Source organism: Psammomys obesus, unplaced genomic scaffold, assembly GCF_907164565.1.
Source record: "Psammomys obesus unplaced genomic scaffold, mPsaObe1.curated_primary_1811, whole genome shotgun sequence".
Classification (NCBI taxonomy): Eukaryota; Metazoa; Chordata; class Mammalia; order Rodentia; family Muridae; genus Psammomys; species Psammomys obesus.
This window is the reverse complement of record NW_026596240.1, coordinates 1511-15009: the sequence shown is the minus strand read 5'-3', so window position 1 is coordinate 15009 and position 13499 is coordinate 1511. Positions and strand designations below refer to the sequence as shown.

The following is a 13499-nucleotide window of genomic DNA, read 5'->3' as shown; positions in this document are numbered from 1 at the left end:
TGTGAACACACACTGATCTGTGTTCCCTGCTCATGTCTCTTAAGGTCTTAGCTCCTGAGAACATGTAGTGATTTGACTTGATGGGTACTTAGTTGTAGAAATTCCCTTGAAACTAAAGGAATACATATTCTTTCTCTATTGCCTAAAATCCAGTTGCTTTCTATTCCTGCTGAAGATCTCAATGTGAAATGCACTGTTGCTTGATGAGTTTGATATTACTGAAATTTCATAACGATCCTAAAATTTTTCTGTTCCTTACAATAGATCATCAATACAGTACTTTTTAATCATATTTATTTTATTTGTTCTGATTTTTTTTAGAGAGAAGAGAAAAAAGGAGAGAGAAAGAGAGAGAGAGAGAGGAGAGAGAAGGGGTGGGGATAATATCAAGTTGGCTGGGTAGGGAGGCGGGAAAGATCTAGAAAGAGTTGGAAGAAGACAAACAATCAAAATATTTTGTACATAATTATTTTAAAGAAATGGGGTGAATATTCATTAGGGCAGGCATGAAATCTCTTAGGTTGTGTTGAGATGCTCTATGAATGGTTTTGCCTACTCCAAGGACTCCTGAAACAAGAGCAGGTGTCCCGCTGAGCACTAGATTTACTGAGCTGCTTTGCATATTGTGTCAAGAGCCAATGGTCCACACTGTTCAAATATCTTTAAGGGCAGCTTGTCAGTGTCTTAAGAAGCAGTCTTTAGTCCAGCTCTCAGAGATGGGGTCAGTGGCTCTCCTGCTGTGGATGCTGCTGTTCTGGGTACCAGGTGAGAGGGTGCAGGGAAGTGTTGAAAACATCTGCTGTAGCTATGGATGCTTTCCGTGCCTCTGAGATCTTGATCATTGGAATTACAGTATCTTTGATGATTTTTTTCCTTTTCCAGGCTCCCTTTTATTTTCTCACAGCTCAGAGTGATGTGTGTGACTACTGTCATAGAAGTCACGTGTCTCACACTGAGATCAGCATATCTGCAACAGGAGTTTTGTGTGTTTGTCATTACAGGTTCCACTAGGAACATTGTTCTGACCCAGTTTCCAGCTTCCTTGACTGTGTCTCTAGGACAAAAGGCCACCATCTCCTGCAAGGCCAGTGACAGTGTCAATAAATTTGGCATAAATCTTATGCATTGGTATCAACAGAAACCAGGACAGCCTCCCAAACTCCTGATCGTTAATGTGTACAGTCTAGAGTCTGGGATCCCTGACAGGTTCAGTGGTGATGACGATGAATTAAACTTCACCCTCACCATCCATCCTGTGGAAGCTGATGATGTTGCAACCTACTATTGTCAGCAAGGACTAACACTTCCTCTCACAGCCCTCTATGTCAAAGCAAAAACCTTCCATGGTCGCTGCACTCTGAAGCCGATTGTCTCAGATGTCTTTCCCATGAGATATCTCAACTAGGGGTCTGCAGAAGGCTTGTTTGAAAAAGGAGGGAAAGTACAAAACAGAAAATTCTCAAGCTCATGAGGGCATTGTTTCCCTTGTAATCTTATAATTAAACAATTTTCTTACTAAAAATGATGTCCCTGCTGCTATTTCTTTTTTTATTAACAATGTAGTATATTTAATTACATTTCCCCTAGTCTTTTTTTCCCAGGATATATATTTTTCTTTTATTAAAAATTTTTTATTTAACTTTTATTAATTACACTTTATTCATTTTGTATCCCCCCATAAGCCCTTCCCTCCTCCCCTCCTGGTCCCACCCTCCCCCCCTTTTCTGCATGCATGCCCGTCCCCAAGTCCACTGATAGGGGAGGTCCTTCTCTCCTTCTTTCTGATCTTAGTCTATCAGTTCTAATCAGAAGTGGCTGCATTGTCAGGGTTCTAGGTTATCTCCATGAATAGTCCTTGGTGGGAGTATGAGTCTCTGGGGAGTTCCCTGTGTTAAAGGCAGAGCAATATGGCATCTCCCAGCATATTTTAAAAAATTCTTTATTAATTACACTTTGTTCACTGTTTATCCCCCCTGTGGTTCCCTTCCTCCTCCCATCCCAACCCCTCCCTTCCTCAACCGTCTGCATGCATGCCCCTCCCCAAGTCCACTGATAGGGGAGGTCTTCTTTTCCTTCCTTCTGATCCTATTCAATTAGGTCTCATCAGGAGTGGCTGCAGTGTATTCTTCTGTGGCCTGGTAATGCTGCTTCCCTCTCAGGGGGAGGTAATTAAAGAGCAGGCTAATGAGTTCATGTCAGAGACAGTTTCTCTTGCTATTACAATGGAACCCACTTGGATACTGAACTGCCATGGGCTACATTTGTGCAGGGATCGTAGGTTATCTCCATGCATAGTCCTTGGTTGGAATCTCAGGAAAGACTCCTGTGCTTAGATTTTTTGGTTCTGTTGCACTCCTTGTGGAGTTCCTGTCCTCTCCAGATCTTACTGTTTCCCACTTCTTTCCTAGGATTCCCTGCACTCTGCCCAAAGGTTGCCAATAAGTCTTAGCATCTGCATTGATAGTCTGCAGGGCAGAGCCTTTCAGAGGTCCTCTGTGTCAGGCCCCTGATTTGTTCTCTCTCTTTTTTTTTTAATATTTTTATTTTATTTTAAGTACAACAGTGTGAAGGTATCAGATCCCTTGAAACTGAAGTTACAAACAGTTGTGAGCTACCATGTGGATGCTGGGAATTGAACCCGGGTCTGTTGGAAAAGGAGACAGTGCTCTTATCCACTGAGCCATCTCTCTAGCCCTTGTTCTCTCTTTTCTCCTTCTTCTGATGTCCATTCTCTTTGCCTTTCTGGATAAGAATTGAGTATTTTAGCAAGAGTTCTCCCTCTTGATTAGTTTTTTTAGGTGTACAGATGTTAGTAGGTTTATCCTATATTATATGTCTATATGAGTGAGTATATGCCATGTGTGTCTTTCTGCTTTTGGGATAGCTCACTCAGGATGATCTTTTCCAGATCCCACCATTTACCTGCAAATTTCATGATTTCCTTTTTTTCATTGTTGAGTAATATTCCATTGTGTAGATGTACCACAATTTCTGTATCCATTCCTCTAGTGAAGGGTATCTGGGCTGTTTTTAGTTTCAGGCTCTTACAAAGAAGGCTGCTACAAACATGGTTGGGACAATGTCCTTATTGTGTACTTGAACCTCTTTTGGGTATATGCCTAGGAGTGGTAGAGCTGGATCTTGAGGAAGCGCCATTCCTAGTTGTCTGAGGAACCAGCAGATTGCTTTCCAGAGTGGTTGTACAAGTTTACATTCTCACTAGCAGTGGAGGGGGTTCCCCTTTCTTCACAACCTCTGCAGATGTGTTGTCACTTGAGTTTTTGATCTTAGCTATTCTGATGGGTGTAAGGTGAAATCTTAGGGTTGTTTTGATGTGCATTTCCCTGATGACTAAGGACGTTGAACACATCTTTAAGTGTTTCTCTGTCATTAGATATTCCTCTATTGAAAATTCTCTTTTTAGCTCTGCACTCCATATTTTGATTGGATGACTTGATTTGTTGCTGCTTAACTTCTTGAGTTCTTTATATATACTAGATATTAGTCCTCTGTCAGATATAGGGTTGGTGAAGATCCTTTCTCAATATGTAGGTAGTCATTTTGTTCTGAGGATAGTGTCCTTTGCTTTACAGAAGCTCTTCAATTTCATGAGATCCCATTTATTGATTTTTGCTCTTAGAGCCTGTGCTGTTGGTGTTCTGTTCAGGAAGTTGTCTCCTGTCCCAATGAATTCAAGGTTCTTCCCCACTTTTTCTTCTAAGTGCTTTAGTGTTTCTCATTTTATGTTGAGGTCTTTGATCCACTTGGACTTTAGTTTTGTGCAGGGTGATAAGTATGGATCTATTTGCATTTTTCTACATGTAGACATCTAGTTGGACCAGCACCATTTGTTGAAGATGCTGTCTTTTTTTCCATTGAATGGTTTTGGCTTCTTTGTAAAAAATTCAGGTGTCCATAAGTGTGTGGATTTATGTCAGGGTCTTCTATTTGATTCCATTGATCCACCAGTCTGTTTCTATGACAGTACCATGCAGTTTTTAGTATTGTCGCTCTATAGTACAGCTTGAGATCAGGGATGGAGATACCTCCTGAAGATCTTTTTTTTTTTTTTGTATTTTATTTTTTTCTTATCAGTTACATTTTATTAACTCTGTATCCCAGCCGTGTCCCGATCCCTCATTACCTCCCAGTCCCTCCCTCCCTCCCTCATCTCCACCATGCCCCTTGCCATGTCCACTAATAGGGGGGGACCTCCTCCCCATTCATCTGATCCTGTTTTATCAGGTATCTTCAGGACTGGCTGCAAAGCTTTCCTCTGTGGCCTAACAGGACTGCTGGGGGGATGGGGAGGCCAAAGAGCCAGTCATTGAGTTCCTGTTAGAAATAGTCCTTGTTCCCCTCACTATGGGAAACCAATTGGTTACTGAGCTACCACAGGCTACATCTGAGCAGAGGTTCTAGGTTACATTCATACATGGTCCATGGTTGCATGTCAGTCTCAGAAAAGACCCTGTGCCCAGATATATTTGGTCCTTGTGGAGCTCCTATCCTTTCCTCATCAGACTAACACCCCTTCTTTCTTATGATTCCCTGTACTCTGCCAAAGGTTTGGTCATGAGTCTTTGCTTTGAAAACACTGCTAGTTAGAGTCTTTCAGATGCACTCAGTAGACTCCTGTCATACGTTCAATGCACATCCCATCTGTGTTTCTAAATGAGGATTGATCATCTTACCCCATGTCCGCTCTCTTGATTATCTTTTTTAGGTGTACAGATTTCATTATGTTTATCACATCTTATAGGTCTATATAAGTGAGTATATACCGTGTTTGTCTTTCTCCTTCTGGGATATTTTACTCAGGATGATCTTTTCTAGATCCCACCATTTGCCTGCAAATTTCATGATTTCCTCCTTTTTGATTGCTGAGTAGTATTCCATTGTGTCAAAATACCACAATTTCTGTACCCATTCCTCCATTGATGGACATCTGGGTTGTTTCCAGGTTCTGGCTATTACAAAGATCTTTTATTGTTGAGAATTGTTTTAGCAATTCTGGGTTTCTTTATGTTTCATATGAAGGTGAGAATTTTTCTTTCCAGGTCTGTAAAGAATTGTGTTGGTAATTTGATGGGAATTGCATTGAATCTCTAGATTACTTTTGTTAAGATGGCCATTTTTACTATATTAAGCCTACCAAGCCACGAGCATGGGACAACTTTCCATCTTCTGATATCTTCTTCTAATTCTTTCTTCAGAGACTTGAAATTTTTTTCATACAAGTCTTTGACTTGCTTGGTTAGGGTTACTCCAAGGTATTTTATGTCATTTGTGGCTATTGTGAAAGGTGTTGTTTCCCTAATTTCCCCCTTCAGCCCTTTTGTCTTTTGTGAACAGGAGGGCTACTGATTGTTTTTGAAATAATTTTGTATCTGGCCACATTGCTGAAGGTGTTTATCAGCTGTAGGAGTTCCCTGGTAGAGTTTTTGGGGTCACTCACATATACTATCATATCATCTGCAAATAGTGATAATTTCCCTTCTTCTTTTCCAATTTGTATCCCCTTGATCTCCTTCAACTGTCTTATTGCTCTAGCCAGGACTTCCAGAACTATGTTGAAGAGATATGGAGAGAGTGGGCAGCCTTGTCTTGTCCCTGATTTTAGTGGGATTGCTTTAAGTTTCTCTCCGTTTAGTTTGATGTTGGCTATAAGCTTGCTGTATATTGCCTTTACTATGTTTAGATATGTGCCTTGTATCCCTGATCTCTCCAATACTTTAAACATGAATGGATGTTGGATTTTGCCAAATGCCTTTTCTGCATCTAATGAGATGATCATGTGGTTTTTCTCCTTTAGTTTGTTTATGTGGTGGATAACATTGATAGATTTCCATATATTGAACCATCGATTCATGCTTGGGATGAAGCCTACTTTGTCGTAGTGGATGATATCTTTGATGTGTTCTTGGATTCGGTTTCCAAGTATTTTTGCATCGATGTTCATCCTGCTGCTATTTATTAAAACCATTTTTCAGATTTAGTAATTTCTGTAATTAGACAATGGCATAAACTTAAAGGAAACTTTCCACACTCATTTAAAAATAAAGAATTAAAGTAATTTAAAGCACTGTTAATCCATCTGGCGCTTTCTCAGACAAATAGGAATAGCGCTTCCTCAAGATGCAGCCATACTACTCCTAGGCATATATCCAAAAGAGGCTCAAGTACACAATAAGGACATTTGCTCAACCATGTTTGTAGCAGCTTTTTTTGTAATAGCCAGAAGCTGGAAACAACCCGGATGCCCCTCAACTGAAGAATGGATGCAGAAGTTGTGGTACATCTACACAGTGCAATATTACTCAGCAATGAAAAACAAGGAAATCATGAAATTTGCAGGTAAATGGTGGGACCTAGAAAGGATCATCCTGAGTGAGCTGTCCCAGAAGCAGAAAGACACACACAGTATATACTCACTCAAATAGACATATAAAATAGGATAAACCTACTAAAAACTGTACATCTAAAGAAACTAATCAAGAGCGAGGGCCCTGACTAAAATGTTCAATCCCCATCCTGAAAGAAAAAGAGGATGGACATCAGAAGAAGAGGAAAACAGGAATCAAGTTAGGAACCTGCCACAGAGGGTCTCTAAAAGGCACTGCCCTGCAGACTATCAAAGCAGATGCTGAGACTATTGACCAACTTTTGGGCAGAGTGCATGGAATCTTATGAAAGAAGATGGAAATAATAAGATCTGGAGAAGACAGGAACTCCACAGGAGAGCAACACCACCAGAAAATTTGAACACAGGGGTCTTTCCAGAGATTGATACTCCAACCAAGTACCATGCATGGAGATAACTTATAACCCCTGCACAGATGTAGCCCATGGCAGCTCAGTGTCCAAGTAGGTTCCATACTAATGGGAAGAGGGACTACTTCTGACATGAACTGATTGGCCTGCTATTTGATCAACTCCCCCTGCGGGGGAAGCAGTCTTACCAGGCCACAGAATATGACAGTTCAGCCACACCTGATGAGATCTGATAGATTAAGATCAGAAGGAAGGAGAGGGGGACTTCTCCTATCAGTGGGCTTGGGGAGGGGCATCGTGAAGAAGGGGGAGGGAAGGTGTGGTTAGGAAGGGAGGAGGGATGGGTTTATGGCGGGGTACAAAGTGAATAAAATGTAATTAATAAAAAAAAAAGAGTTACACACACACACAAAAAAAAAGCATTTTTAATGATCCGACTTTCAGATGCTGGCTAATACTCTTTCAATATTTTTATTGATTATTTGGGAATTTCACACCATGATTCATGATCACACTCCCTTTTAGTACTCCCAGGTTTGCTTCTCTTCACCTGTGACTTACCCTCATCAAATGGAGAAAAAAAGAAAACAATTCAATTTGTGTTGCCCATTTTCTCAGTGAAGCATGGTTAAACTTCAAGTGGCAAACCCGTTGAGAATCAGAGTCTTACTCCACCAGGTAACACCCTTACCCTAAGATTTATTTGTTTTGTACTGTTTTTGAGACAAGGTGTCACTATGTAGCTCTGGCTGGCCTTGAGCTCACTATGTAAACAGCCTAGCCTTGAACACACAGAAGGTTGTCTGCTTCTGCCTCCAGAACACTGGGGATTAAAGAATGTGGTACCACACTTGGCGTTTCTCTTTTTTCTTATTTTATTTAATTTACATAAGTTCTCCTAGTTTTCTGGAAATTGCCTTATTTTTATTTTTTATTTTTTGTATTACTTGGGCATATGTATTGCAAATATTTCAAGGATATCTGTGATTTATAACATGTACTAGCATGCTAGCTTCTCCCAAAATTTCTTAGTCTGGCGGCTATGAAACAGGAAATGCAAAGCTAAGTGGCTTCACATTGTTCCTATTTTTGTTAAGTTTTACTTTGATTTGTAGTCATTTATTATGATTCTTTCAGCTCCTCAATACTCAATATCCTTTATTTTTTTAAATAGTTTGTTTTTTATTGTTTAGGGTTCCCGGCATTCATATACATTGTACTGATCATATCTGTACACCACTGTCTTGTTCCAACTCCTCCCTGTTCCATTCTCCTTCCAGGTTTATGCCCCTTTTGTTTATTATTGACAATTCACACAGCCTGGTTAGTGCTGTCCATATAGCCATGTAACCACCCATGAAGACATGACTTGCCTTCCTCCAAATGGGAGTGACTCTTCCTCTCTCAGCAGACATCAACTGCCAATTCATCATCTTACAAGAATTTTGACTGTCTTGATCATGTGCAGGAAACAACAGCTACTATGAGTTAATGTATGCAATAGCCATGTCATGTTCAGAATGGTGCATCATTTTTACTCAGCTATAAAGTAAAATGAGATACGAAATTTTAAAATGAGTGGATGAAATGAAAAAAATAATGCTGATTCCATCAGGTTCCCAGAACACAAACCTCACATGTATTCTCTCATATGAGGGTCATAACTTCAAACCTTTTATATTCTGTATTTTCAGGGAGTGCACATAGCTTCTAGAAAACTAGAAATGAGTTTTTGGTGGGGCATCCATTTATGAAGGAAAAATAGTAGCATATAGGTTAAATGAAAGTAGAAAAGGACGATGGTAGAGGCAGAAGGATTCTAGTAAGTATTAGAGGGAAACAATGGGGAAATGAAAGAACAGAATGTATAGATGAAGAAGTATAGATGAAAAGTATAGATTGAAAGATCCCCGGAGGGTATCTTCCGTCTGAGAGACCCCCTCCCAAGGAACAACGAGGCCATTCGGATGCAAACAGCAAGAGGCTTTTATTTTGATACACGGGTACCCGGGGCAGCAGAGTCACTCGGAGGACTTTGCACGCTCTCTGGGTGGAAAGCTGGGGTTTTTATAGGGTTTTAGAGCAGAAGCGCGGGTACAGAAGTGAGAAGCATGGTTACAGGGGGCTGATTGGTACATTTACATGAGACCACGATTTGCGTCAAAGTTTGGCAGGGGCACCAAGATTCCAGGAACTGGGTGGTCGAAACAGTCATGATGACCCCCTTAACTTGGCCCGCCATCTGTTGTTTTTCTTAGGACCCTTATCTTAACTGGAATAGTCTCACAGATATCCATGAGGGTGATTAACACAAACTGTTTTTAGTTTGACTGGGGCAGCCTGACCGCAGATATCCCAAGTGGGTGACACAGCTGGGTTTCTTAGTAATTTTCCAGTTTCTCATCTAGCCTACAGAGTTTTACAAAACAGTGGTGTCCCACAAAATGGCGTTAGCTATGTTTAACTTAGGGTGAGGCAGGGGTCTTTCAAGATGAAGAAGCTACTTGTAAACCTGTGATTTTGCATTTAAAGTTAAAAATAGGAGGATATAATATAATACAAGTGATATAAAAATGAAGGATGGGGAAATACTGGGAGGTAAATGTTTAAGTGGAAATGTGAAAAGAAGTATTAAGGAAAGGAGTAGTAGGGTTGGGTCATTGAAAACATTAACCCTAATAGTTTGCACGTTAATTAAAATATATGTAAAATTGGAGTTTTCAAGAAGGAGCCCAATTTAGCGAACAAGTATGCTCTCAGAAGACATGGGTTATTAGAGAAGAACCTCAGCGCTAGGAATGGGTTACCTCACTAAAAATTACTGTCCTAGACTGTGGCTGCACAGCAAGCAGCTGGTGGAAGTTCAGCCCTAGCTTACAGTGTCTGGTTGGCCTGTGAGCTGCAGCTCACCTGCCTCTGAGTCACCAGATCCCCTGTATTTGCAACATGAGCCCCCCTGAAGCTTCCACTTGAGACACCAGTGCCCCCTCAACAACCACCTGAGATGGCACCCACCCCTGAGAACCCTGTATTCTGAAACATTCGCCCCATCATGGCTGCTTCCAAAACACCAGCACCTATTTGTGTTTCCCTGGACCTCTCTTGTCATCATGAATAGTACTCCAGACACCAGAGACAGGCAGATCTAGTTATAGGTCCAGGTTCAAGGAACAAACAAGTAAGGCTATGGACACTCAGATGGCTAAAGGCCAGTACAATAGCATAATCCACAGAAATTAGGCCATCATGGCTCCATCAGAAACCCTAACATACAATGGATATTATTCTAATGCGGCTGAAACACAGGAAATTGAGCTTTTGTCTACGATTATGCAGTTATTAGAGGCATATAAATAAGAAACAAGTAAGTGTCTCAAAGAGATACAAGAAAATACACTCAAACAAGTAGAGGCCATCAAGAACATACAGGAAACATACAGGAAACAATCAAGCAGGTGAAGGAAATGTATAAAACAGTTCATGAACTGAAAACAAAAATAGAATAACTAAAGAAAACAAACTAGAAAACCCTGGAAATGGAAACCTTAGAGAAGAGATCAGAAACTACTGATCAAAAACAGAATACAAGAGATGGAGGAGAGAATCTCAGGTGTTGAAGATACAACTGAAGAAATTGACACATCTCTCAAAGCAAATATTAAGTCTGAAAAGTTCCTGACACAAAACATCCAAAAAAATCAAGGACACCATGAAAAGACATAAAAAAGATGAAGAAAGAAGATTCCAGACTCCAGTTCCAGAAAATATTTTTAAGAAAGTTATATAAAAAAATTTCCTTAACCTAAAAAAAGAGATGCATACAAAAAGCTTACAGAACATATCCACTGGAGGCTTACAGAATATTAAATACACTAAACCAGAAGTGAAATTTCTCCCATCACATAATAATCAAAACACTAAATATACAGAACAAAGAAAGATTATTAAAATTGGCAAAGTAAAAGATCAAGTAACATGTAAAGGTAGACTTATCAGAATGATAGCTGACCTCTCAAAAGAGATTGTGAAAGCCATAAGGACCTGGGCAGATGTCATGCAGACGCTAAGAGAGCACAGATGCCAAGCCAGATGACTATACCCAGCAAAACTTTTAATCACTATAGATGGAGAAAACAAGATGTTCCATCACAAACTAAATTTAAACAATATCTATGAACCAACACAGCTCTACAGAAGATAGAATAAAGGAAACTTCAACCTAATGAGGTCAACTACATCCAAGAAAACACAGGATATAGCTAACTTCACAACAGCAAAACCAAAAGAAAACAAGCACAAACATACTATCACCGTCAACTCCACAATAAAAGGAAGTAACACTCATTGGTCACTAATATCTATCAACATCAATAGACTCAACTCTTCAATAAAAAGACACAGGCTAACAGAATGGTTGCAGAAACAGATTTCAACGTTTTGTTGCATTCAAGAAACACAGATAGATAACAAAGATCAATACTACCTCAGACTAAAGGGCTGGAAAAGTTTTTCCAAGGAAACGGGCCCAAGAAGCAAGTTGGAGTTGCCATGGTAATATCTAATAGAATAGACTTTCAATAAAATTAATTAAAAGAGATGGAGAAGGGCAGTTCATTTCCATTAAGGAAAAAATCCACCAAGAGGACATCAAAATCCTGAACATCTATGCCCCAAATAGAAGGGCACCCACATTCAGATAAGATACATTCCCCTCTCTGTCCAAGGATCAGTGAGCCTTGCTATACTCAACTAGAATTGAAAGTCTAGGAGAGCATTCAACGGCCAACATGTCCTTTAATCTTTTATGGGAGATACTACTTTGAGTCAAGATGAAATATTTATTTCCCACTACTTTTGCCCTTCTTGATAGCATGATTTTAAAGGTGATTGGACAAAAATATTCTTGTTTTTATGGTTGTGTTCATTAGCAGAATAAGTAGTTTGGAAACAATTAAAATTTTTCTTTTCATATTAATCATCCTTATTCTTTAAATAGATAATCTTTAAATTTCAGTAATGATCTTACTTTATTGAACTTCTGATATTACCTATGAATATATTACCTGTATATATAATTTGTTTTTGTCTGTGTTATTTAGTAAAACTGAATGTACTCACAGAAATCACAAGCAATTAATTTACATAAATATACACTTGACCTAGGTAGGAATACATCAAATTTGTGACAGACATTGAATAAATAAACAATGAAACTGATACACATTCACCTGTCTAAATCCCACAGACTCCATGTGTTCTGCATATGGACAGAACACACATGAAGAGCAGCAGAGCCCAGAGAGCATTTGCCAACTTACCCTGCTTGTCATCCTATACTGGATGAAAAATTAACTGTCCTGGCCTATACTCATTACACATAATGTTGAACTTTATGAAAGCAATCTTCTTTAAAGGTTATGCTATACAACCCTAGTTATACCCACTGCTAATGAGATTTTATGTCAAATTGATATCAACTAGAATCATCTGAGAAAGGACAAACCTCAATTGAGAAAATGCTCTATTACTACTGGGTATAGGGCAAGCCTGTCGGGAATTTTCTTAATTAGAGATTGATGAGGGAAGATCCAGTCCATTGTAGGTGATTCCAGCCACTGATGGTGACCCTGGGTTCTGCAACAGAGCAGCCTGAGCAAGCCCTGAGGAGGAATCCATAAGCAGCACTCCTCCTTGGCCTCTCCTCAGCTTCTGCCTCTGGGTTCCTTTTCTGTTTGAATCCCAGCCCTGATTTCCCTCCGTGGTGGACTGTTACCTGAAGTGTCAGAAGCATACATTTCTCCATCATTTCAAGTTGTTTTTGTCATGATGTTTTATCATAGCAATAGTAATCCTAAAGAAGACAAACTCTTTACCCTCCTTTTTCTCTCTGTTCCATGATTCATTTACCACAAGGTTTCCTTCCCTCACTGTTTCCCCTTCTATACTCCCACTACAATTGTGTTCATGTTAATATAACTATGTTTAAAATGTAGGATTCATAAATGAGAGGCTACATGTAATATGTTGTTTTTAAGCCATATGTCCACCTCTGTCTCTCTCTCATGGATCACAAACTGCTCTGAATTCTCCCTATCTGCTCTCAAATGTAGAGACTTGGAAACCTCACTCTGTACTTTTTACAAGAGAAACAAATGCTCTTAATTACTGATCTGGCACTCTACTCTAAAGCTTTCTGTTTTAATGTTTATCCTTCTTTATCTTCTCCAATACTTCTCTTCTCTTCACATTTCCCTTCCCTCCCCAATCCAGATTTCTCTCTTCTTCTCTCCACCCTCTTCTTTCCGTCCTTTCTCTCACCACCTCTTCTTTCTCCTGTTTTTTCTTTCTTTCTGCTTTTCTTGATCTGGATATTTATTGTTTACTCAGGATTGTGATAAAAGGTTTTTCTAGTATTAGTTCTGTAAAATTTATTTGCTATAAAGGGTTTTGATTTTTTTTTATGAAAATCTCTCATGAGCGCATCTTGATATTTTTGGTTTAAGAGCTCTAAGTTGGTCCTTGAGCTTCTTCTATGTTGACATTTTACGCCAGTGATTGCTTACTTGCTTTGATGATATTTTTGGCCGTAGATTTAACCTGGATTGTCTCACACCACAGTACCCAGGGTATTTACTTTCCAATTTGATGACTACTTTGCATAGGTCCCTAAAAGCCAGCCCAGCTGCCCATCATTTATAAACTGGGCCATTGCAGTGAGAATTGAA

General features: G+C 39.6%; 1 gene segment (V, D, J or C); it reads left to right on the top strand.

Moving 5' to 3' along the window:
* The first annotated feature begins 716 nt into the window (after window positions 1-716).
* Window positions 717-1405, top strand: LOC129668383 (Ig kappa chain V-III region PC 4050-like). The segment is given in 2 exon segments: window positions 717-765; window positions 1002-1405. Coding segments are annotated over 2 exon segments (453 nt in total).
* The last annotated feature ends 12094 nt before the right edge of the window (window positions 1406-13499 follow it).